Raw genomic sequence first — 25,088 nt, 5'->3', positions numbered from 1 at the left:
ATTTTCTTCTATTCTAACATTACTTTTGTAGCACAGTTTTTAATTTTAGTCATCATTGCTGTTGACAGTTTGTGCTAACTTCAAAGATGACTTGGGGGCACTGATGAAGAATATATGCAGTGTCTGTGCACCTGTGCATGAGTCACTGCTGAAGCCTGCTGTAGAATTTTTATGTCTCAGCAACTAATTTCATTAGGTTTTGCCTTAAAAATGGTTTGTGGAGGGTGGGGCAGTACACTTTACAATAAACAGAAGAGAAGAAAAAAAATTCTTTTTTTTCGTGTTTCCTTTCCCCTCATTGTTCCCTATTTTTCTATCAAATGCTCTGCTGAAAGAATATTTTTCAAGTTTTCTTTGTGAGTTAATCAGTTCAATTATTGTAACTAAGGCTTTTATAATGAGAATATTTTGGGGAGAAGAACATTTATTAATTAGATGTATTTTCCAGCTTTGCAGGAGTTCCTTCAAACTGGAGTGCAGAATAACCAGTGCCCATTTTTCTGTTTTAATCAAAATGAATTTCAGTCTTTGCTGGTCATTGCCTTAAATAATCAATTCCTATTGTATGAAACACATCCATTTCATGTGGGAAAATACCATGAATCCTGCAGTACAAATAAGATTTTGATGGGAATATGCATGACAAAGCAATGTAAACATTCTGGGTCTAGCAGGCAAGGAATTTTCCATAAATTGTCCGCAGTGAGAAAAAGATGACATTCTGCTTTCAGATTCAAGGCCAGAGGCAGTTAATGGCACAGAGAACATTACCTCATTGCACTGAGCAGCAATTTCCCCTTAAAACTAACATCTTAAGTCAGATGAATATTATCTTTCTTCCCTTCTTGAAGATGCATTTCTCTCCAGACAGTATGTTTTGCTTATCAGGTTTTTTCTTCTTCAGCTGCCCCTTCTAGAAGCAATCTCTCAGTTACACACCAAAGTATGGCTTATAAAAAGAAAAGTGAATCTTTCATGAGGTCACCTTTCAGCCATTTGGTGTGCTGAACCTCCGATGTGGGCATGAAACCAAATCCTGATTGATTGAGGATGTTAATATTGCCCACTTTGTCCATTATAAAGATGGTTGTGCTCAGTGTGGTGGAGAAAAACTAACTCATAGTCTGGATTTCTGTATTCAGCTAGTGGGGCTAACCACACTTCTCCTTAGCCTAAATGGAAAATTACATTTATTCCCTAGAGGATTCAGTGATTTTTCTTTCTTTCAGTAACAAACCAACCTGGCTAATCTGCACTTTTACATAGTAAAACTCTTGTTTTACTTCTGTCACCTTGAAACTATTTTTAGACTCAAGCATGTTAGATATAAAAACATTATTTGCTTTGATAAACTAAAGTGATAACATTTATGTAGACACCAATGACAGGGTTGCTTGTAGATCAATCACAAAGACCAATAAGAGTTTTTGCAACTTAGCCTTGTGCTGTGAGGTGAAACTTTTGTTCTGTTATCTGGCTGGCTCGGCACAGGATTATAGAAATGGCTGGTAATACAGAGGTTATAAATTTCTGAAACGGGACAGACAAGGAGTTTTAAGTATTTGGATTTGGTGTTCTGATTCCCACACACCTGCTCAGCAGATTCCAAATTCTTATCGAAACCCCTTCCTCTTTTTTAACTCTCCCATTTTTCTTGCTTTCCCCACATTTTGCCTCTTCTGTGTCTGACTCCTTGAGAACCCTAATTCAAGGGGTTTACTCAGACTATGTTGAGCAAAGTAAGCATAATCCAAAAGAGTATTTTTTTTAGAGTTATTTCATTGCCATCACTTTCTGCAAGAGAGCTCAGGCAAAGGGACCAACACTCAGGCAGAACATGTTAGTTTGTATTTGTACTACAAAACTTACATAACTCAAGCTGAAGTACAAACTTCTTTTTAGACACTGGAATCAGAAAGTAGGAACTAAGAGAGTAGCTCAAATTAGCATGATCATTTACTTGCTAGTCAAATAAGCAATAAAAGAATTTCCCAGCTCCTTGTTTACCCTATGCTTAATAAAGTGTGAGATAAAGAATTAGAACAAATTGCTTATTAACAGGCAACAGCTTTGTCAAGGGGATGTGTTGTCATGAACTACCAGAATGAGGTAAAGGTGTCTATAAAAATGTCACATCCAAGTTGAAGCCAGAGCTTAGAGATTAGCTTATAATCACTTTTTTTTGTATTTTACAGTGAATAGTTTTTACAAGTAAATGACATGCCATTCAGTCCTGCTGTAATTAAAGGATGCTAATGAGACATGCCAGGCAGTGCTCTGATGGGCAATTACACCAATTCTTAAAACGATGTATGGCAGGCAGCAGAATGAATGCAGGGTAGACATACAGACCACCAGCAAGAGCTCAGGAGTCTGGGAAATCCTCAACTAGTACAAATACATGAATAAGCAATTGAATTCTGATATCAATTGGTATGCTGATAGGTACAGAAAAAAGTGACTCAGCAAAGGCTTTGTGTGTTGTTGCACACAAAAATATTTCTGCTCTCCTGTCAAGATGACTGATTTAGCCAGGAATAAATTTGTAAGGAGCAACAGGCCTACTCTGTAGTGTTTTAGCACTGTCAAAGAATCACTTAAAAGCCATTTGATTCAGCTGCAACTGCTGGTTGTTGGCTTTTACGCATATAACATAACATTTTTTCTACCTGTACCATAAACCGGGAAACATTTTTTATAACATAACATTTTTTTTCTGCCTGTAGCTGTTATTATTTCATTGTCCAGGTTGGTTCTTGTCTTTCTGTCCTATTCCTATGCATCAATTGCATTTGCACACAGAGCTGATGGTGTATCTCTAACATTTCCTCTTCTTTGCTACAATGAGTTTCTGATCCAGTTTTCCATGGAATATAATTGCAGAATGCTTTTTCTCTCATTTTCTCAAGGACATAGGTTTCTGACTTAGTTCTTTGGACAATGCCTGTACATAGTCAAGCCAAGAGCCATTCTTCAGCCCAAACATTGTAGATTTTGACCAGAGCCTTCCTGGCATTAAAAAGTGCTGGCAAACAATGTTCTCTATTGATAGACAGGAGCAGGGTGGGAAAGGGAAAAATTAAATCACCACTCACACTTGCTGAAGACCTTTGTTCAGCACATGCTATTGGGATGAAAAGCCACATGAAATGAAGACCAAGCTTCAGTCTGACCTACACTGCAGTCAGAGGGAGTTTTCCAACAGTGTTCTATAACTTGCCCTTATTTTGCTATGCGTGAGAACTTGGATATATCCACATTGGGTGCATTGTGCCTGATTCCAAACTAGAAACATGTACTTTGGAAAGTTAATTTTATACTGTTAGCTGTCTTTTAGAAGTCAGTTGATCCCTTGCCTTGCTGATTTCAGCACTAACTTTCCTTGCGGTTGCTAGAAACCAGATGATGCCTCATCATCTGGAAACTGTTTCCATAAATCACGTGGGAATTTCAGGCAAATTCAGAAGCAGAATTTGCCAGGAGCTGTAATTTACAGACAAACCCATTAATGACACAGACAAATTACAGTCTGACAGAGGAAAATTAGTCAAGCATAAAAAACCAGATATTTCCTTAAACACATCAGAACACTGTAAGGACACAATAACAGCATGGTAGTAGGTTTTATTAGTAGAAGAGGTACTCTTGTCTGTTGTAGCCCTTAAAATCATGCTTAATATATCTTTAATTTCTGTTTCTTGCATTTACCATTCACTATTACAACTGCGATACAATTAATTTTGGAGATCCTCAATACTTGAATACTTTTAATCATTTTTCAAGTGTAAATCATCAGGGTGGTCCATGTATCATATAGCCTCTGTTCTGCAGGATATTTAACTCAAAAGCCCTGAAAGTCTCACATTTGGAATTTTCCCTTTCCTTTTCATAGCAACAGGAACACTGTGAGTACTGTATATATTTAGGCTGTGTATGTCTATTCTATTGTACTGTGAGTACAGCAGTTTTAAAGTAGTTTTCAAATAAGGTAAAGACTCTTTAATGTAAGAACCTTCTATCTTCATTAACACTTCTCTTCAGCTCCCAAAACAGCAGGGGCTGGAAATTTCTAAGGAGGCTATGGAGAGCTAGGGTGTGCCCTTGATTCAAAAGAAATGGTGATTTTTTTTTTATGCCTACCCTTTCTAGGCTCCTTTTAAAATTTTAACTTATGTTTTCAGTAAGGTCCAGGGTGGAAAATACTGTAAAAAGGATCAAGTTTTGTTACAGACTTCTGGGAAGCAGAAGTAGGTGGCATTTGGGACTCACTGTGTGCTGTGTTTAGAGGAATCACTGCCCTTTCCAGTTTCTGATGCTACCAAAGAAATACTTGTGAAATACTGATGTAATCAAGACTTCCTGTGCTGGAGGTGGCCAATTTTTGCTGCTCTCAGTGTGTTTGGCTTGTTAGTGGAGCCATTGCACCTTCTTTCAGGAGGGAGGTTAACGATCTAACGAAGTGGTTTGTAACTGTGGGTTTGTTTTTATTTATCAGCCTGCACAATTATTCTGTCAAGTTAGTTCACAGTTCAATTAGTTCCTTCATGTTGATTTTGCCCATATGGAGGGGCAGGCTTATCATGTGGACCTATTGATTCTCAGGAGCCTGGTGGTTATGCAGATGTGAATCCTGAACATGTGATTTTTCCTCTTTTGGTACTTGTCTTTGTCCCTTTGCTGAGTGGTATCACATACCTGAAGATTTGTGGAGATAAAACCAGTGATGCTTGTCTTGGGGGCACCAGGATGTAATGGGGGCACCAGGACAGAATGTATTCTCTTTGCTCAGTCCCCTTTTTGCTGGCCCAGACCAAGGCCAGGTGTCCTCACAGCAGCTTTTCATCGGAGTTCCACACTGCTCAAATCCAAGGCTGCATTCTCCTAGGACAGGGTAATATTCTTCTTGTCTCCAGGGTCACCCTGACAAAAACTGTTGAGCAGTCCAGAGCACTAACATGTGTAGCATACTTTTTCAAGACAGGCTATTAAGTGAGGGAGAAAAGGTGCTTTGTGACCTGTGTGCAGCTTTGTGAGGGGCTAACACCCATCCTAGTAAAATTTATGTACTCTATTATTCACAACAATTATTATTTTTATTGGACTTTCTTAAAAAAAATGAAAGGTGTGTGTTTTATGATGCTGACTACATAATAAAATGCAGAGTTTTAGACATCTGCAGTCTCACTTTTAAAACTGAAGTATACTTTTAAAGCTGAGGAATAGCTTTAAAAGTATAGGGTTTTTTTGGTTTTTTTTCTGTCCCTTGCTACCAGAAACAGGAAAGAGAAAGTCCTGGTGTGAGGTCTGTCTGGGATGGAGTTCCTATCAGCCTAAATGGTGATAGAGAAAGGTGGACAAAGGATTAATGGAATTAAGGTGTACTAAAATCTAATAGTTTAGGTTTTTCTTAAAGGTAGAAATCCAGTGTCTGGTTGTACAGTTAGGCTGTGATACTTAAACATTATAATGAATATTATAGTTTGAATGAGGGTATTTTCCAAGTACCATATTGTAGTACTTTAAGCATTCTAAATTATCTTACTATAATCACTCTTCCGCACAGGCTGAACTCTGAGGGCATTATCTTGCTATTTATTATAGAAGAGTTAGTTTCATTGCCCAGTAGGCTTGCAGTTAGCATACATGCCAGAATAAGAGAAGGAATAGCACAAAGAGTACCTAGACAAATCTGTACTGCCAAAGTCTACAGGAATTCTGGAGAAATCAAATATGGAAAGTATTTGTACAGGGTCTTGCTGGATGTGACAGATTGGTAGAGAGAAGACTCTTGATCTGGTGTGAGGCGTATGACACTGATTATGTGGATGATTATGATTAAGTTTATTGCTTATATGGTATCTAGATATTGCCAGTGCAGTATCTAATACAACCAGGTCTAGAGGATTATAATATAAGCAGGTTTGGCTAGAAATGTACAGTTTTACAGTCTTTGGCCTTGCAGAATACAGAAACAAAGCACCTAAGGAACTACATTTGGATTTTATCTCTATATGCGATCAGACTTCAGAACTTTTACTCACCCATCCAAAACTGAGTGTTCCACATCTTCAGGCTGGATGTACCCTGCAGCTATCCCTGTCTGGGGAAGTATCCACCAGAAGCTGCCTGCAGCCTTGGGAGACCAGTTCATCCAGTTCTCCCAGTGTCCAGTAGCACTTTACAACCTTCTGCAGGCAGATGTGTACCAAAGTCAATCATCACACATCCTCCATTTCTGGAATGTATTTATTATGCAACTGTCCAGACAGTTCCTTCTGCAATTCCCAACTGATGTTCTTTTCTTAGGATGAGTCAGACTGCTCATCAGAGACAGCAAGGGGGCGTGTGTCTGTGTGTGTGTGTGTGTGTGTGTGTGTGTGTGTGTGTTTGTGTATAGGACAAACAAAAAGACCTGATTGTCTTTTTTGTTGCTGTCACACTGGGATGGAGCTCCTTTCAGTGAAGCTGTGCTTTGCATTTGTGCCAAAAACACTGTTGATAATACACCGTTGTTTTGGCCACTGCTGAGCAGTGTTATCACATCACCAAGTTCTTCTTTCCAAACCACTCCTGCCAGTAGGCTGAGGATAGACAAAAGGTGTGAGGGGACACCGCTGGGCCAGCTGACCCCAGCTGACCCAAGGGATGTCCCATACCACATGATGTCAAGCTCTGCAGTAAAAGCTGGGGGAAAGGAGGAGGAAAAGAAGACATTTCTGGTTGTGCTGATTGCTATGGCGCTTGTTTTCCCAAATAATCATTGTGGATGCTGGGACCCACCTTTCCCATAAGAGTCTGAACATCCGGCTGCCAATAGCAAGTGGTGACTTAATTATATTTGCTTTGCCTGTGTGCAACACTTTGGCTTTTTCTATTAAAATGTAATTATCTTGATCCATTAGTCTTCTAACCTTCCCGATATTTTCTTCAGATACCACAGCAGGGGGGTATAGGGCAAATGTCAGTCTGGATTTTTGGTTGCTAGTCAGGCCCGACCCACCATGGTACAACAAAGCTGAATTTTAAGAAGCTACTGATTTTAGAAATTATGTTTTAAGGCACCTTACTAAAACTAATATTAACAGATCTGATTTTTTAAAGATGACCTGTTTGGCACTCCTTGAAACTCAGATCCCTCTTAAAATCCTACAAGTATTAATGACTATATAAAGCCACTTCCATTAGCTGCTAAATTTATTTGTGTTCATGGATATTTGAATAGCAGTGTGTACCGCAAAATAAGGAGTGACATGATAGCAAGATAAGCAAGTTTGGAAGTCTTTAAGTTACAAAGCTAAAGGCAAGATTATTGCTGCTGACTGCCTTTATATAATGTATTTGTGCTCCACTCACTGAGTAGTAACACAATGTGATTTTTCACAGCTTTTGGAGACGTGTCTCTTCTGGAGTATGTGTAATCATTACAGCTATCTACTTCAGCACAGCTACACAGCGTAAGTTTTTGCTGCCTTGAGACCCAATTAAACGCTCATGGCATATAGTGATGATTCTGTTTATCAGTGCATTACTTAAAGTTTCAAAATTTGGTGGCTGTGCAATTAGTGTAATGAAGTGACAAGTTGGAGTGTAGCATAATTATGATTCTTGTTATTGTGGAGGCAATTAACACTGGATGGGAAAGGTGCTAATTACTGTAGCTGTTTGAAATGTACCACTTAGTTTCTCACCTTTGATAAGTTCAGAGAAGAAACTAGACTTTTTGTGGAGTTTGTTTACGTGGGTTCGCTGTTAACTTCAGTAGTGTAGGCAGTTTTGTAGCAAATTTGTTCTTGATACCTCTTTACTCACTGCTGTTCCAACTCCAGCAATAGACTTTTTTTTCACTGCTACTTTGTAAGGAACATTTTTTTGGCCAGACTTGGGTCACTTTTTATTACATTTCCAGAAAGAAACAAAGACAACTAAGAGAAAAAACGAAGTATCCAGTTATTTTTTCTTTTACATTTTTTACATTCACTAGAAGTTGCTGAGCAGAAAATCACTGGATTATCATGTTGGTTTTGGCTGGGATAGAGGTAATTTTCTTCATAGTAGCAGGTATGGGGGCATGTTTTGAATGTGTGTTGCAACAGTCTGATAACTCAGGGACATTTTCATTATTGCTGAGCAGCACTTGCACGGTGTCAAGGCCCTTTTTGTTTCTCCCATTGCCTTGCCAGCAACGAGGAGGAGGGGGGGTTGAAAGACTTATCAGGGAAAGCCAGGAAAACTGACCCTAACTGACCAAAGGGATGTGTTGAATGACCTTGGGAATTGGTGGTTGAATTCCTTGCTCTGCTTTGCTTGTATATGTGTTTTGCTTTCCCTACTAAACTATACTTGTCTCAACCCATGAGTTTTCTCAGTTTTACTCTCTTGGTTCTCTCCCCTGTCCTACTGGAAGAAAGCAGCTGTAGGGTGCTTAGTTGCCAGCTGGGGTTAAACCCCCAAAATGGTATAATCTAAAATGAAGATGAACAAGAAGCCTTGTCAACACCAGTAAAACAAGCAACCACTGAAGAGAATATCTGATTGTACAAGTCTATACTGCAATAACAGCAGCCACATATACCCAAGGATGTCAAACCTTACCTAAAACTTCAATGTGGTTTTGAGTAACTTTTCATGACTGTTTTCCAAGGCAACTTCCAGTAACTTCTGCTGTGGTGACCTTTAATAATAGCGAAGAAACACACAAAGGCAAAAGGAATGAATTTCTGGACAAGGCTTCGCTCAGACCTGAAGGTCACAACAACCTGTTCAGCGCAATATTTCACTTCCATCTGTTTGAATCTGTTCCTTGAAACTTACAGTTTCCTAATCTGTGGTCAAAATGTCCTTGAAGAGAAAAAAAGACACATTAGAAAACAAATTGGTTTGAACTACTTATGGCCAAATTTGCTATTATTGCTTTAAAGATTGGGCGGCATGCTCGTATGAAAGCTGAAGGATGGAATTTTCACTAAAGCTGCGTCTTGTTGATGTTCTGAGAACTCCATTGCTTTCTCTGAATTCAGCCAGTATTTCTGTGTGTGAGGATAGGTCGCTGTGCTTTCTCTCCCATTAACAGTTGACATGCTACTAATTTACAACTTAAAGAAAATGTATTAAGAGGTATGTCTATCTTCAATTGCTCAGAAAATTTTGTCTTAAAAACTTCCAATATTTTAAACTGGATTTTAATAGTAAAATCCCAGTGTGACTTTTGTGGTTTTGAAAGGTAACAAATTACTTCAATATTGTATTCTTAAACTTTTCTGACTGAAAGCAAATAGTCATAGAATAGAATTTAATCTAACAGGAAGCCTAGAATTTGCAAAATGCTATTAGTTTGCTGATACTATTACTGAGAAACAAGCCCACTCATCTTATGGATCAAGCAGGAGGCACTGGCTTCCCAAATGCTAATTGGAACAGAAACAATTAAAGAAATAACATTTTAACTTGGACTAATGAAAGAAATCTGGGCCAGTAGAATGTATTTCTGTGGATTCCTTTAATTTCTCACCCCTGACCAAGAAAGGTAAGAGACATTTTAGTTATTGTGTACCACTTGGGGTTTTCTGCCTTCTGCTCCAGTTCCACTGTCTGAACATTTTCTCCAGCCTCCTGTGATATTTGGTCCCCAACACACGTGTCTGCTCCTGGCATAGATACAATACTTTACCTCTTATCACCTTACATGAGGTGCATAAATTGAAAAAAATAAGAAAAAAATTATTAGAACAGCAATCAGACCCTAGTGAAGAGCCATTGTCATTAACTGCAGAACTGTGACTTTTAAAATCAGTGTTAATGTTTGTTTGTCTGTTTCTGATTCCCAGCCCATACCCTCAGAGGCTAGCCTGTACTTGCTGGAGGTGTAGTTGGACTGCTCCGCGCATTTACAGACAAAAAGACAGATGTTATACACAGAAACATCTCCATCTGCTCAAGTACAACCAGGAGTGCTAGGAGAAACTCTCCTGGCAAAGATGTCACATCTGTAGTTGATATTTCAGTTCTAAAATAGATGGTGGAAGCTGAAATGGAATTTGATCTTTCTGTCATGATTGCGTGCATTCCTAACCTTCAAGGCTTGGGAATATTATTTACAGCTTGGCGTTCCAGCTCTCGCTTCTGCTCTGCCAGCATTGCTCTCTTGGTGAGTGCTGCCCTGTGTCCTGGGACAGGAAGGGAAGCTACTAGAGCTGGTCTTTTTAACCTTTGTGCTCCATCTTATACACTTTCTATCATGGTTCCACTGAGATTGGGATTGTAGTTAGAATAAATATAGCATTAGCTGCATTTTAACCCTGTAAGCATGGCCTTGAGCAGTAAAGGAGATGCCTACGTCTCATTGAACAGCCTTGGGGCCCAAGCTCTCACTCAAGCCAGCAGTGCCTCCATTGCAGGCCCCCTTGGAGTCAAGGGCTTCAACTCCAAGCCTCCCACTTTCTAAGGAATAAGAGTTGCTCATCCAAGAGACTACTGTAGGAGATAGTATTTGTTGAGTCTACACCAAAGTGAGCTCTCTGGATAGGGAGGAGGATCAAACAAGCGCAAGTCATGATCTCTTAATAGCAGCCAGTCATTAGGACCCTCCTCTGAGACAGGAGAATCTGGTATTATTGGTGTTCTTCCCTGGGCAATGTGTTTTATCAGCACTGGATTCACAACAACAACAAACCTCAGAGCACTCAGCTCTTCTTCGTCTTAAATAAGTTAATATGTGGTCTTTCAGGCAGCCAGATGCTGTGATTTGTTCTGGGTCAGGAGAGGAGGAGTGCAAGTATCATTGTCATCCTTCTGTTGGGCATGGTCATCTCATTGCCTTCATCGACTAATTGGCTCCCTCAGCTAACCTGAGTGAGCTCTCCCCCTTGTTAATGGGCTGTGCTTTGGTAGATACAAAAAGCATTTGCAATGCATCTGTATTCTTGATAACAGATCTAGTTTGTTAGCAAACACATCAATAAGTAAGGTCAATTGTATTTATTTTATGTGTTTGTAAGAAGCATTCAAGGTAGCAGAGTGGTTTTGGCTCTAAGGCTGTGGTTTGGCAAAGATTTCTGTTGATGGAGTTAGCTTTTAAGTCAATACCTAATGACCCAAACATATGTCCTGAATCTCAAAAGTAGTAGTAATTCTGATATTTTTTTGGAAAAAAAAAAATGAAAGTTTTTTTAGGTCAGCTTCAAGAAACACAAAGTCAAAAGTTAAGAATAAAATAAAAATGGGCTGGCATAATAGAAAAAATTGGTCAGGGCTAAAAAATAAAGATTCAATGTATTTTGGTGTTATTGGCTGTGTGTAATGAACACATATTCACATAGAAAAAGCCTTATTTATGCAATTTCAAGTAGTTAGCACATTGGCCTGCAACATTAAAATTGGCAAGGATCTCAGCTGGAAAGGATGTAGGAGCTACAGTTTGAATTTGCAGTAAAGATAATGCTCTGGTCCTCTGTTAGGAATCTGGCTTTGATGCAAAGCTCTGATGTAACACAGGCTCATTCAGCTGGTTCAAATTTCTTTAAACAATTTTGATAGCTTAACTTGATAGTGTCATGCTTTAGGGCAGTGCTCATTGCCTGTCCACCCCGTTCTGTGCCAGGTCAGACACTGATCATCCCACTGTATGGCATAAACTCTACATTGGGCTAAATCCAGCACTAACAATTAGGATAAAAATATATATATCTATTCCACAGAACCAGGAGTCCTGAACTGCCTCTCACTGTATCCTCTAACTTGTAGAGGATATTGCTTCTCAAGCAATTCCCATGGCCTTCTTGTTATTCTCTGGCACTTCATGAACCTGCTGTGATAATCTCAAAATAATTTAGAGATTCTTCTTGTATTTAGTTACTGACAAATTTACTACCTTTTAAAGGACTAATGAAGATGAAGAGGTGGAAATTTCATTAGTTGATTAAATTATCTCTCTTATAAGTGCTGTAGTATTAAACTTTGATTTGCCTTTGTATTTTAATTAATAAGAAAAGAACCGCAATTTTTTCCTAGCCTTGCTTAGTATGCTAAAAATAGAATTTTGTAACCCTGAAAAAGAAGGCTGTTTACTTGTGTTATTGTTCTGTTTTCTCATGGCTATAAGTCACTATGTTAGTAGCAGTTAATTTTAACTCATCATCAAAAACATCAGTTTATTGCAAACCTCAAATTATCTGAACATGCTCAAAGAGATAATTTATTTTCTCTAGTTTTTTTCTCATTGTGTGAGAAAAAAAGCTCCAACTAAGACAAAGCTCCAACTGTCCTGCTGGTAAGTCTGAATTCGTGTCATATTGAGAAGTATACTTTGTGCTTCCTCTTTGTCAGAAATGGTGATATCATTGAATTTTATAATATTGGTCCTGCAGGTCAATATTAATTCTGTTTGTAAAATTAAGATGTATACTGACCAAGTTTCTTTCTCATTGCTGGAAATGAGGCTCCTTTTGTTTCATCTTTTGAATAAGAGCCTGTGAACTTGCTCTCCCCGCAATTTTTTTTTCTGAAAAAAAGTCAGGAGACTTACAAGTTGTCTTTGTACTGGTTGTTCTAATTAATCTAAATCTTTGGATTGACTTGTCCCTTTCTGTTGCATAAAAAATATTTGCATGTGTATAAATTTAGTACACATCTACTACTTTGCCAGAACCTTTTATTTTTTTTTCCTTGGAGAGGTTAATTCTTAGCTACAAATTTGTGCATCTGTAAGTATTCAGACTTTAATTGTTCCCTGCTGGCTTTGGGGAAATTTTTTTGAGCTGCTCATTGACAGACCAGGATATATCAACAAAAGTATACTTGGTTTTAGGAATCAGAGCCATATTCTGTAGTTGTATGTGACATTAATGCAGTTATGCTAACAAGTGCAATCCTTGCTCTTTAAATCTCAGTTACAACATTGCTGGCGTGTTTATAGGTCCAGAGGAGAGCACAAGGAATACAGACAGTCTCTACAGAGCTAGAGGCATGGGCATGTGGAACAGAAGCTCCTGTCATGTTATGGTGAAGGATCTACACATCTTCCCTCTCAGCTCCCCAGGAATTTCTTGAAGAGCACTGGAGTTGTCTGTCAGCCCTGGAGGCCATGAAGGTTGGCAACTCAAGTACATATTCACAGGGAAAAAAATTATTTTTCTTAAGATTAAAGCTTAATTTTTTTGCCTAGAAGTTTGAGGGGTTTATCTTTCATCCACCAAATGGAAAATTTTCAACCCCTGCTTTTAATTAGCCATTGAATTTGATGTGCATGGTAAGTATTCAACATCTTTAATAAGCACTTTTACAAAGATACAGGTATTCACCACTTTGAAGGCTGTGATGTTTAGCCAGCATTGACCTCCACCCTATATTCAATGAGGAGCTCAACAAAAGAAAGTAATAAAGACTCTAGATGCCAAGCTTTTTTTTTTTTAAATTTATCAGCCACTAGAGATGGAATGAAGAAATGCAATTTAGTTGAGTAACCCTTGCATAGTCCATCTTAGCTCTTGCAGAAATTTATTTCCCAACTGATCCAATAGCAAGTGGTTTCTTGGAGACACAAATCTGCCATCCCTGTTAGCTGAATGATTAAGACATGCACTGGCTCAAGGTTAAATTTCATCAGATCCAGAGCTTGCTTGTCCTCTCTCTGAAATAATTTGGTGTTTGTGTTGTGGTTTGTTTGTTTGGGTGGGGAGAGAGAAAGGAAAGGGCTTTTGTTCACGTTTCAAAACACGCTCAAAGGAAATGATTGTCTGATCTTTTGTAACCGGGCACTTTGTAAACCCAGGAAAGCCAGAAAGGTGCATCATAGCAGCAGCCTCAGCAAACCAGTATGACAAGACTTTTCTCAGGTTCTGCTTCACTTTTAATACAGGATCAGACACCAAGTACATGAGGACACATGGCTCCAGCTTTTGCGAAGGATTAATGATGCTTGAAATTTTAAATGCCAGGAATCTGGGAGGGCCATGAGAGTCACTTGATTTTTGTATGTCAGCAAACAGCCTACTGTTGAGGACAATGTTTTATTGTAAGTGGATTTAAGTTCTCAATAGTACAACTGCATGTGCTGATTACTGCCGTATAGAAGATATTCTGGGTTCAGATTTGATACTGAACACTTTCCTTTCTGCAAGTCTCTTTGCTTCTGGTTAACATAATTTACCTTTTTGATTTTGACAGCTCTCATTTCAGCCATAGCAATACTCACCCTTTCACTCCTTAGCAGGTGAATACTAAGAGGAAAATAATTCCAACTTCTGAAATAATATTGCTTATTTTTTTCCTGTTAGGATACAGTGATTTAAAAAAATCCTGACAAAACAAGATACTGCAAGACACTGTTTATTGCAAGCCTTTATTGCCATAGAGATCAGAAAACATAGTGTAGTGATTGACAGAAAAAAATTGAGTTCTGAGCTAAATGGCTGTTATTTAATTCTTCTTTTTGCCCTTAGACACCTCATTAAATAGGAACTATCTGCATTTTTTGCCAACCTGAACAGAGAGCGAGGAAAGAACCTATATATGAGTACGGAGATGTTAGATTAGCACTGAACAGTACTAAGAGACAAATGTTGATATTGTTGCCTGGGTGTTCTTAAAAATTGCCTGTGTAGCACATGGGTCCATGCTTAGTTATCATGTGCATCGAACCAGAGACATGTGCACTTGCCTTGGTAGGAGCAGCATGCACACATTACTGTATCTGCAGTTTTCTGTGTGTAGCAATGCTCTGTGAGAGAGAAAATTAAGGATAATTCTCACTGTGCATCTCCTTGGGGTTTTCCTTCAGCTGCTTTGTTACCTTTCCATGTTCATGCTGTGCTAAAGTGCCAGCACCGGACTAGAGAGACAGCACAGGACAAAGAGACACTGAGTTGTCAAGGCTCTCTGCTCAAAGCAAGCAGCCAGGCCAGGATGGGGAGTGCTGTGCTCCCAGGGAAGGGTTCTTGCTGTGCTCCTCAGCTTGTCTGGAGGAAAGGAAGATGGAAGTGAGCAGCTTTTCAAGGCATCTCTTTAGACCAGTACTTTATAAAAAAATCAGAAATCAGAATTTTGTCACTCACTCTAAGGAAGGCATGCCTCTTTACACTCAAATAAAGTAGATTTGTGCATATACTTTGTACTAAAATAAGGGGGGGAAGGATGATCTAAGCACAGTGCACTGTGTTTGGAAGGTTTGTTCTTTGCTAGTAGGACCCTGCATTTGACTCTGTTGTATTTCAGACTGTTCTCTGCTCATCTCTCCAACCTACTGAGGTCCTTTATATGGTTTTAAATTACTCTGGGGTCTCAGCCAGTCCTTCCAGAAAGAAGTAACAAACAAGAATATGCTGGTTTGTGTTCTTCTTTATCCCAGGCTGTTTGTATATTATGGAATCATCTCTCTTTTCTCTTGGAAAGTTTCTACAGTCTCCTGCTGGTTATTTGTGCCTTGTGGAGACTGCAGCTGGCACTTCTGATTCACCAGGTCTGTGCTGCTGACCCATCCTCTAACAAAAGGCTAGAGGGTGATTCATTGCTTCAATTAGTGGCACATAAAAATGATGGTTACTAAACCTCTTATTACTCTTTTACAGTTTGGGAGGCTGGTTACAACATCATCCATTTCAGGTTATTAGGATAAATCTTCCTTAAATGCCTTTTGTACTATACTGCATCTCTCTCAGCTTTGTACTCTAATGCCAGAAGCACCACTGACAGGAACCAACTGAGACTGGCCAGAGACTATCTCAAACCATTTTGAAGGACTCATCTGAAAGGGCTGATGGCCAAAAGTGCTAGTGCATTCATACTAAGTATGGCTGATCCTACCCTTATAAGGGTACAGATTACTTTACATTTTGATGCCGTTTTTCAGACTTCCTTTTCTTTCTGAAAAAAATACGAAAGATCAGATGTTGATTTGAAGATTAGAGCCATGATGTAAAAGAAAGTATTCACTATGCCACTGCTTACTGCAAAGCCTAATTTTTAGGCTTTCACACATCACCTGGACAGACAAGGGGACTGAAATGCTGACAGTCTGTCATCACTTCATCCAGCTTTTTTATTTCAGGATAAGAAGTAAAACTGTCCTTTCTTTCTTTTTTTTTTTTTTTTTAATTTAATCTCAATTAATTTGCTGTCTTTACTAAAGGCTAACTGACTGTAATGTTGAGGAGCTAACAGTGGGGACCTTGATGGGGCTCAGACAAGGCTGCTCAGTACGCGGGGCAGGACAAATAGTTTTCTCAGTCTGAGAAATTAAAGAACATTTGTTATGTGATTTGAATGCAGAGAAGGCCATGATCTTCCCTTTTGGCACATGCACAGGTTATCTCTTAGAGCAGTCTGGAAGGATCCGCTGTGACTTTGATATATTCTGCTGATGACAATGTAGACAAGAATTAGACAGAAGAGGGATTTTATAAATAGGCCAAGAGCACCAATCCTAGTTATGTGGAACAAAGGTATTTTCATCAAATAGATAAAAAGAGCTGCAGAAGGATACTGGAATTGAATTTATGACATATGTTAGCACTAGACAAGTTTGGTAAATTTTTATTAACACCACTAACACTCTTCTCTGAACCTGTTAAGATTAGCATAGATTAATACCAGAATGCATCTGAGTGTAACTGGCTCTTCTACAGAAACTTCTTTGGGAACACATCCTTCCATCGGCCTCATTTATCCATTTATCGACGAAATCAGTATCTTGGTGTCATGCAGGTGGTAATTCCCTGCTGGTTTTTACAGGATATAACTTTCCCTACGTGTCAGTGTAGTTCCAGCAGATGTGCAGGGCGAAGGGGATTTCTGGCTGGGATTTCTGGTGGCAAGCAGGGCCCCACTGTTTCTGCCAGTGATGTTGTCAGGGCTCCCAGTCTGGTTGCTGACAAAATCTGAGAGGCAAATATGTATCTGGAGTGGCTTCTGCTCTCTCTCAACCACTTCACAGCTGAAAAGAATGGCATGGGACTGAGACAGGACCTGGCATCTCTTTTTCTGCCAGAATACTATCTTACTTCTTTCTTCTATTCACTGATGTCTTTCTGTAGCACTTTCAATCTCTTTTCCTAGAACCCAAAGAAATTTCTTGGTCGAGGGAGCTGAACACTGAGATCATGAACATCTGAAAGACAAGACTATTCATTCAGGAGTCTTGCAGCTGGGAAGCAGCTCTTTGATTCTTCCCAAGAGAATACAGAGATCTGCTCCCATACCCCTTTAATTCAAATCTTTATAACTCACTTGCCTGCCTCCCCTCACTGCTCTTTGGGTGTCCTTTCAGTTACCTGCTTGTCAAGCTATAGCACCAAAGAGCTGCTTACTGCAGCAATGTAATGATAAAACACTTTTTTGGAGGGTGGGGAAGGGAAGCATTTTTTAAAATTTAATTTAATTTAATTTAATTTAATTTAATTTAATTTCATTTCATTTCATTTCATTTCATTTCATTTCATTTCATTTCATTTCATTTCATTTCAATCTCATCCTTTAACATAAGGAGAAACGGGTCTGTACCACTACCCAGGCAATCTTTCTGTAAGTTTTATAAATAAAGGACTTTATTTGGTGTAGCATAGGCAATTGTACCAAGGTTTACACCTGCAGTGTCTGGCTTGTGGAACAAGAATTTAAAGGCTGATTCATAATTTATATGTAAGAAACTTGGCATTGCTCTAAGGAATATCAGCCAAACCACCCAGTCTGATGTGTAATTATTTCCTGCAATTGGCTGTTTTGCTGAGCCCTACCAAGTACACTGAAAGCTTTTGTAAAGCAGTTAAGCTGGTCTGCAAAGAACTTTGTTAAACTGAACATACAGAGCAACTTGTAAATGGAATGAACAGAACCTAACAAGAGACAATGTGATATACAGCAACAAAAAGCAAGTTGGGTACTGCAAGAAGAGTAATTGGAAGGGAAAAGAGTACAATGTCTGCACAGTTCTTGCTAGATACACAGGAACGAGTAAAATTTGCTGTTAGGTATCTGACTTCCAGGACCTGCAATGGGAATATCAAAAGCTATGAGAAAGATAACCAAAGTTAACTAAGTTAACTTTGCTGAAAACATGTTACCAAAAATATGCTTTACATTATAGAACAGAAAGAGGATTGCAGATGAGGTTTCTCTGTTCTTTTCTTTTGATCATAGCAAAGAACTAAGAGCTCAGAACTGGCACATGGGTGAGGTACAGAAGGCAGTGTGTGTGTTCAGCAGATGGCATGATCCACTCAGATTTAGCAGCTGCACTTGAGCATAATTTGTGACCTCTAGTTTGTAATAATCTAAATTCTCTTTCCAGTACTGGAGAGAAGGGATAGGCAAAGTTCATCTCCTGACTATAACTCTATAATGCTAAAAGAGCCATTTTACTCAAAATGATAAAATAAATGTTTTTTACTGTCACCCTTTGTGCAGGGACTATTTGTACATAAAAATATTTCATATAACGGCCCAGGTGTTTCTGCATCCCTAGAGTGAAGGGTTAGAGTGAAGCCAGCAGCAACAATAGAGAAACCTACTGTGGAGCATATTAATTAGAAATAGGGATTTATCTGCTTTTCAATGATAAACCTTAGCTGAACACTGAAAACACAAAAGTGGCACAGGAATTTGTTGGTGGTGCTTTAAGAAAAATGCTGTAGGTTAAAAAGAAGCAATTGGATCTGTTATACACCATGAAAAACCTACATCCACTGATTTTTGGAAAAGTGGTGATTTGGAGAAGCAGACACTTCCTGTGTCAAGTGTTAACTTCAAATTCTGCATGGCATCTGACTGTCTGGTTAGCAGCTAAGAAGAAGGGCATTTGGCAGTGTCAGGAAGGTTTGTGCTTTGCATTCCCCAGCCTGCAGCTGGGAGCAGAGACCATTTGTTAAAGACTTGAACTGATTTTGCCACCTTCCTTTTGGCTCAGGAGGAGTATGGCTGCCTTCTGCTAGACCCACAGAGGAACTTCAACCACTGAGCGCTGAGTTTAACAGCTCTTGGGCCCCTGGGGGAATTCACATCCATCTTGGGGAGCCCGGGCTGCTGGCATGATATACTGCTCCTTCCATTTCTACACTGAAATCTCTATTCTAGCAAGCAAGCTGTTTATTTGTTCAATTGTTTTAATACAAATTATTTAAATTTGGCTTTGACTTTGAATGTATGTTCTCTAAGTTTTTTAACAGTGGTTTCTTATTTCCGAAAAAATCCCAGCAAAGCTGAATATGAGAAAAATGCTTATAACAGTAATAAGCCTCTCACTTCAATAATAGTATTGTCTCCTGTTTTGGAGTACTATTTTAGGATGGACTTATTGTCAGTGTACTAGAAACAACAAAGAAAACAAAGAAAAAAAAGGAAAGGAGTATGTCTTGTACATTTCCCCCCTTTAATATTATAGAAAGCTCATAATGAACTTCAGATCAGAATCCCTGTTCAGTTAGAAAGAGAGGGGAAGGCCACTAGATGGTGGTAAAAACCCAAGCCTTTGCTATGAGATCTGTGGAAAGAGAAATCCAGGGGGGCAAAGAAGCGGAGGAGGAGCCACAGTTTGAGTACTGAAGTCATTATTGCTCGGTGTCTATAAAAAGGCAGTTGCACAGTAAGTAATTTATACGTGGTCAGCTTTGACTCTATGGATTTACTAATTCCTTTCCCTCTATTTTTTTTTCATATTTTGCCACCAAGGAGTCCCCAGCTCCAGATGTCAGGGGGGCTGAAACTTCAGCTCTCTGGAGGAAATGTTGCAGATGAGGAAAAGCAGCTAAAGGAGCAGCTCTGGTAAATAGGTACAGTAAATTCTTGATTGCAAATAAAAAGGGGCTTTTTAAAAATTGTTTAGCATTATATGCTTGGAATTTTTATTTGCAATAAGTCACTGACAATCAGCTCTAAATGTTCCTTTTATTAAAAATGTGATGAGTTATAACTTTCTCTAAATATTGTCATTACCAGAAAACCATTGAATGAAATATTCTGGATTTGGAAGACAAAACTTCTTTTACAATAGAAATCTACTCACACCAATTCTGCCACTTTAGAGTATCCCGAAATGTATAGATTTGCCTTGGTCGGGTGTTTGATACCAAGCTTTTAAATGAGCATTTTAACACTGCACAGATAAGGTGTTTATAATATAGTTCATGCCAAATTAAATGTACAAAGGTCAGTAAAACCATTTAAACCTTTTACTGAAAATGTTCTATTCTTCATTGTGGCAATAATAGAAACTTCTTTATATCTTTATATGCAAGTGAGCAGTTTCTGCTAGACCTAATGCTACATCCTCCTGCATTTCTGGGGTTTGAGAGCTGGGACTGGGAAAACTGTGTTTTGTTTGCTTTTCAGCAGAACTTCCAGAACATTCTGGGGCAGGAACTCCAGGGAACTCCAGATAGAATAAACAAAACTATGAATGAAGAGTGCAGGAATCTTTTCATCAGTTTGTGATTTTAATTTCTGAGTAAGGATAGGTAGAAAATCTCTGAGCCCACCAAAGTTTAATTTAGAATCAGTGAAGGAATGTGGTGTGGAAGAGATGGGACATGTACAAGACAAATTAAATATAAATGGCTGCTGTTTATATTGTTAACTTCTGCCTGTAATCTTCATGCTATATTTTTTTTTAGGCAGGATCTTCTGCCTTCTGGAAAATGCATTTACCACACTCCTTGACAAGCCCTTCAGAAGCAAGAGAATGTGTTAGCTCCCAGAGATGAACACGTCCTCTCAATTCTATGTTTCTGAACTAAATCTGAGTGCCTTTGGTAGCAACTTTACTCTGCCTACTGCAAAGACCAAGTCATCACCATGTGAGCAAGTGGTCATCGCAGCTGAGGTGTTCCTAACTCTGGGCATTGTAAGCCTCCTTGAAAACATACTAGTTATATGTGCAATAGTTAAGAACAAGAATTTGCACTCACCCATGTATTTTTTTGTTTGCAGTTTAGCAGTGGCTGACATGCTGGTTAGCGTGTCTAATGCTTGGGAGACCATAACCATATACTTAATAAACAATAGACACATCATTATGGAAGATGCCTTTGTCCGTCATATAGACAACGTCTTTGATTCAATGATCTGCATATCTGTGGTGGCTTCCATGTGCAGTTTGCTGGCTATAGCAGTAGACAGATATATCACTATCTTCTATGCCCTGCGCTATCACAACATCATGACAGTGAAAAGGTCGGGGCTCATTATTGCATGCATCTGGACCTTTTGCACAGGCTGTGGCATTATCTTCATTCTTTATTATGAATCAACTTATGTGGTCATTTGTCTCATCACTATGTTTTTTACCATGTTGTTCCTCATGGTCTCACTGTACATCCATATGTTCCTCCTGGCTCGTACTCACGTGAAGAAAATCGCTGCCTTGCCTGGGTACAACTCTGTCCGTCAAAGAACCAGCATGAAAGGAGCCATCACCCTGACTATGCTTCTTGGCATCTTCATTGTTTGCTGGGCTCCATTCTTCCTTCATCTCATCCTGATGATCTCCTGCCCTCAAAACCTCTACTGTGTTTGCTTCATGTCTCACTTCAACATGTACCTCATTCTCATTATGTGCAACTCGGTGATCGACCCCTTGATCTACGCCTTTCGTAGCCAGGAAATGAGGAAGACTTTCAAAGAGATAATTTGTTGCTATAGCCTGAGAATGCTCTGTGGGTTATCAAACAAGTATTAAGATAACAAAACCAAACAAGGGAAGAGAAAACATCTTCCTGCATCCTGTAATTTTGGTGAAATGCCTATGGAACCTTTTCTCCGTTCAGCTGTTGTGATTCCCACAGCAATCAGAAACCCTTTTTTAACATGTGATTTTACATTTCTTTCCCTCCACACATCCCTCATGCTGGTGGTTGGAGCTACTCAGTGCATCTGTATTATAGGGATAAAGGATATTTTGGGAAAAGGATATTTTTGAATCTCATTTACTCTATTGAAGATTGGAATTTGTAAGAGGATTATACAGGGAAAACCTTATTTTTATTTCTGCTAAATGCAGTGCGTGAATTCTGCCATGTGAATAAACCCACCAGCCTCTCAATGTGTGTTTCTTTTGGTGTTATTTGTCTCTCTAGATATGAAAAAATAATAAAAATTTATCTCTCTAGATAAAAACAAGCATGGCTTATTTTGATGCCCAGAATTAACAAGGAAGTTTTTTGCTATTTCCTTCTGAAGACATAAAATGAGAGAAGTAGCTCCAATTATCAAGCTCCACATACCTTGGTCAGCAGTTATGATCAATATACATGCACGTATCAGCAGTCTTGTATTCCAGTCATGACTGTTACTGTCATAAAATTCATGTTGTGTAAGATGCCAATGTTACCATGAGATTTTCCAGGCTGGATACAGCACTTTGTCATATATGACTATGTATGTTCAAATCACTCTGAAGCAAGAGGTACCACAGGTGGATTTTAAGGCTGAATATGAAGGCTGAGCTGATTCTAGTTTTTCTGTTTTCTTTATTTGCCATGGCTAGGGAAGAAAAGGGAACACAGCCTGTAGATATTAGTGCAATATTTTGTGGAGATGGAAAGACTGAGTGAGTGGCTGCCTTTGGATGTGAAGAGCTTGTGTTTCTGTAGATTGCATCCTTCAAGTTGGGAGAGACAAAACAAGTTTGATAATCAAAAGGCATGGCAGGCAATGGCAAAAAAAGGGTTTCAAAACATCAGGTACATGTAGCTATAACATAGTCCTGACTTTTGTTCCCTAAACAGTTTTCCTCCGAGCTGAGAGGATTCTAAGATGAAACCCTCATGCCTTTTGTGTGAGTAGTTTGCATCTAGTCATGCTCTCGTAAACCTGCTGTTCTGCAACAGCTGCGTAATGTGCAAAATACTGGGCTTACAAAAGATGGAGGAAGCGCAATTTTGGTATTTCTTGATGGCCATGAATGGTGCATATCTTGTGCTGTGATTTAAGCTATGGAAAGATTCCAAGTGGTGTTGAACTACTGACTGGATAGCTGAATATATCTTGAAAAAACCAAACTCTTCCTTCTGAAGTTTGGAAGAATAATGCTTGTTATACTTGGTTTATACATGCTGTAAAACTCTTGTTTATCAGCAGACAGTTTATGATTTATTCCATGAGCGTTAGGCTATACTTTCAAGGTGAAAGTCCTGCTTGGGTTTTAGGAAATTTATTTGCTATGAGGGTGGTCAAATATGTGAATAGGTTCTCAATGGTTGCGCAAAATCCATCTTAGAAATTTTCATCTTTAGAACTTGACTTGACATCACCCTGAAAAATCTGCACTAAATTGAAAGCTGACTCTAACTTTGAAGTTGACCCTGCTTTGAACCCCTAGAAGCAGATTACCTCCACAGGTGCCTTCCAACCCAAATTATTCAGCGATTCTATGACACAGTTTGCATATTATGATAAAATTATATTTTTCCCCTCCTAATTTTATGTCTTGTGTAAGAAAAATTGGAAAGTATTCCCCTCAACACACTTAGAGCCTACTTTATGTCTTCATTTGCTTAGGAGGTTTCTGACAGGAGAAGTAAGATGCACCTTTAGCACCAGAGTTATACATTTTGTCTGCTTAAAATTTACTATTCCTCCAGCTCACATATATCTCCCTCTGACATGAGTGGGAATGTTATCCTCAGTGGAGATACCTTATTATGCTGACTGATATACTGGTTATCAGTGCACTAGGGGCTAGAGTCTTCCTTCAGCTACATCTGAAAATAGGATTTCAGAGAATGCTGGTGGTCAGTAGTGAGAATCTTGCCTTTTTTCAGCCCATCTCTTAATCCTATCCATAAAAAGCCTCTAAATGTTGGCTCTTGCACCTATGAATGTAAATGACAAAAGGAGACAGATCCACTGTGTAGTGAAAGGCACCAGCTGATGTAAATAAATCATTAAATCTTCACTGGGTATTGCAAATAAGACAGTTTTGTACATAACTGTAAATTAGCTAAGGGGAAACCAAAACTGTAATAGCTTAAGGTATTTTCTTGAATTGCATATTACTCTTTTTTTGTTTTGTTTGAAGTCTGTTTGATGTATAAACATAGACATATGAAGAAACTATTAAACTGGATTGCTGGAAACTCCCACATTTCTGGTTATTCATTGTAATGTTTCTGCTACATTATTCACAGAGGGAATATTGCATTACAGACTTTCATGTCTCATTTGAACAGGTGCCTTCTTAAGAAACATTCTGAATGAGAGTTACAGACTAATACAGTGTATTTACATTTATACCTATGTTTGCCTTGGTGTCAGCATCACATCTTCATTATAAATTTTACCGGTGGGAAGCTGAAACAACGTAAAAGCAAAATGAAAGTATTTTCAGAACAGGCTAGAACATTTCCTGCAGAACAGGTTGTTTACACTCTAGTAATGACTATAAAATACATATCTCTGGGAGACCATGACAAGCTTTAACATGTTTCTTTCTCCAGTTTAGCTGCAGAATAAAAGGACCATTTAACATACTGTCACTTCTGTCAGAGCCTGGAAAACACTAAGTGTTGCGATAGACTGGGACGAGCCAGCATTGTGTAAGCAGGACACTTTCTGTCACAGGACAGCCATGAAAAATTAGTTGCTTGGCTGTCATTGCACCATGTCACTGCAGTTAATGACACTATTCTTGCTTATCCAGCCAGACATTTACGGTTTAGCTTTAGTCACTGGACAAAGCAAGCTAAAATCACACTATTTCTGCCCCAAAGTGCCAAAACTAATTTTTATTGCTCACTGTTGCTTTAATGACAGTACACCTCACTGCTTCTAACTCATGTGTCACAATTTAAAAGTTCTTAATAGAGCAAGTATTCTGATCTTCCTCCTGTCGCTGGTGGGATCAACTCCTATAGAGTCATCTTCATTTTAAGCAGATTAGCATTAAGGGGAATATTAAAAGAAAAAATCTGAATCCTTTTACGATACCAAGGCCACAATAAAGTTCTAGGAAGTACTAGTTTCCTCAAAGAGACTTAGTGTCTCCTGCAACACAAAACAGTTTATAATTGGGTGGAGCAACCAAGTTGTTTATGGTCCGGGGCTTCAGGATCCTGCTTCCCAAATGGGCACAAATCTGTCACAAAAAGCACTAATTACTGAGTACCAGC

The 25,088-nt window shown here is 38.8% G+C and overlaps 1 protein-coding gene across 4 annotated transcripts; it reads left to right on the top strand.

Moving 5' to 3' along the window:
- The first annotated feature begins 12,748 nt into the window (after window positions 1–12,748).
- On the top strand, window positions 12,749–24,056 carry MC5R (melanocortin 5 receptor). 4 transcript variants are annotated; one of them, XM_064432904.1, is made up of 4 exons: window positions 12,749–13,084; window positions 13,853–14,008; window positions 19,654–19,754; window positions 20,595–24,056. In XM_064432904.1, the coding sequence occupies exon 4, from the start codon at window positions 20,681–20,683 to the stop codon at window positions 21,656–21,658; it is 978 nt and encodes a 325-aa protein (XP_064288974.1). In that variant the 5' UTR covers window positions 12,749–13,084; window positions 13,853–14,008; window positions 19,654–19,754; window positions 20,595–20,680; the 3' UTR covers window positions 21,659–24,056. The 4 variants fall into 4 exon arrangements, with proteins under 4 accessions (XP_064288974.1, XP_064288985.1, XP_064288968.1 ...); XM_064432915.1 differs by lacking the exons at window positions 12,749–13,084; window positions 13,853–14,008 and having other exon boundaries at window positions 19,453–19,746; XM_064432898.1 differs by lacking the exons at window positions 12,749–13,084; window positions 13,853–14,008 and having other exon boundaries at window positions 19,454–19,754.
- Window positions 24,057–25,088: the final 1,032 nt, after the last annotated feature.

This window comes from Passer domesticus, chromosome 1 (genome assembly GCF_036417665.1).
Source record: "Passer domesticus isolate bPasDom1 chromosome 1, bPasDom1.hap1, whole genome shotgun sequence".
In the NCBI taxonomy this organism is placed as follows: Eukaryota; Metazoa; Chordata; class Aves; order Passeriformes; family Passeridae; genus Passer; species Passer domesticus.
Note: the sequence above shows the minus strand (reverse complement) of the source record. Positions and strands in the feature narration are given on the sequence as shown.

Bases quoted from the DNA above. Each gene is read 5' to 3' on its own strand.
- MC5R (XM_064432904.1), top strand. From the start codon at position 20,681: ATGAACACGTCCTCTCAATTCTATGTTTCTGAACTAAATCTGAGTGCC.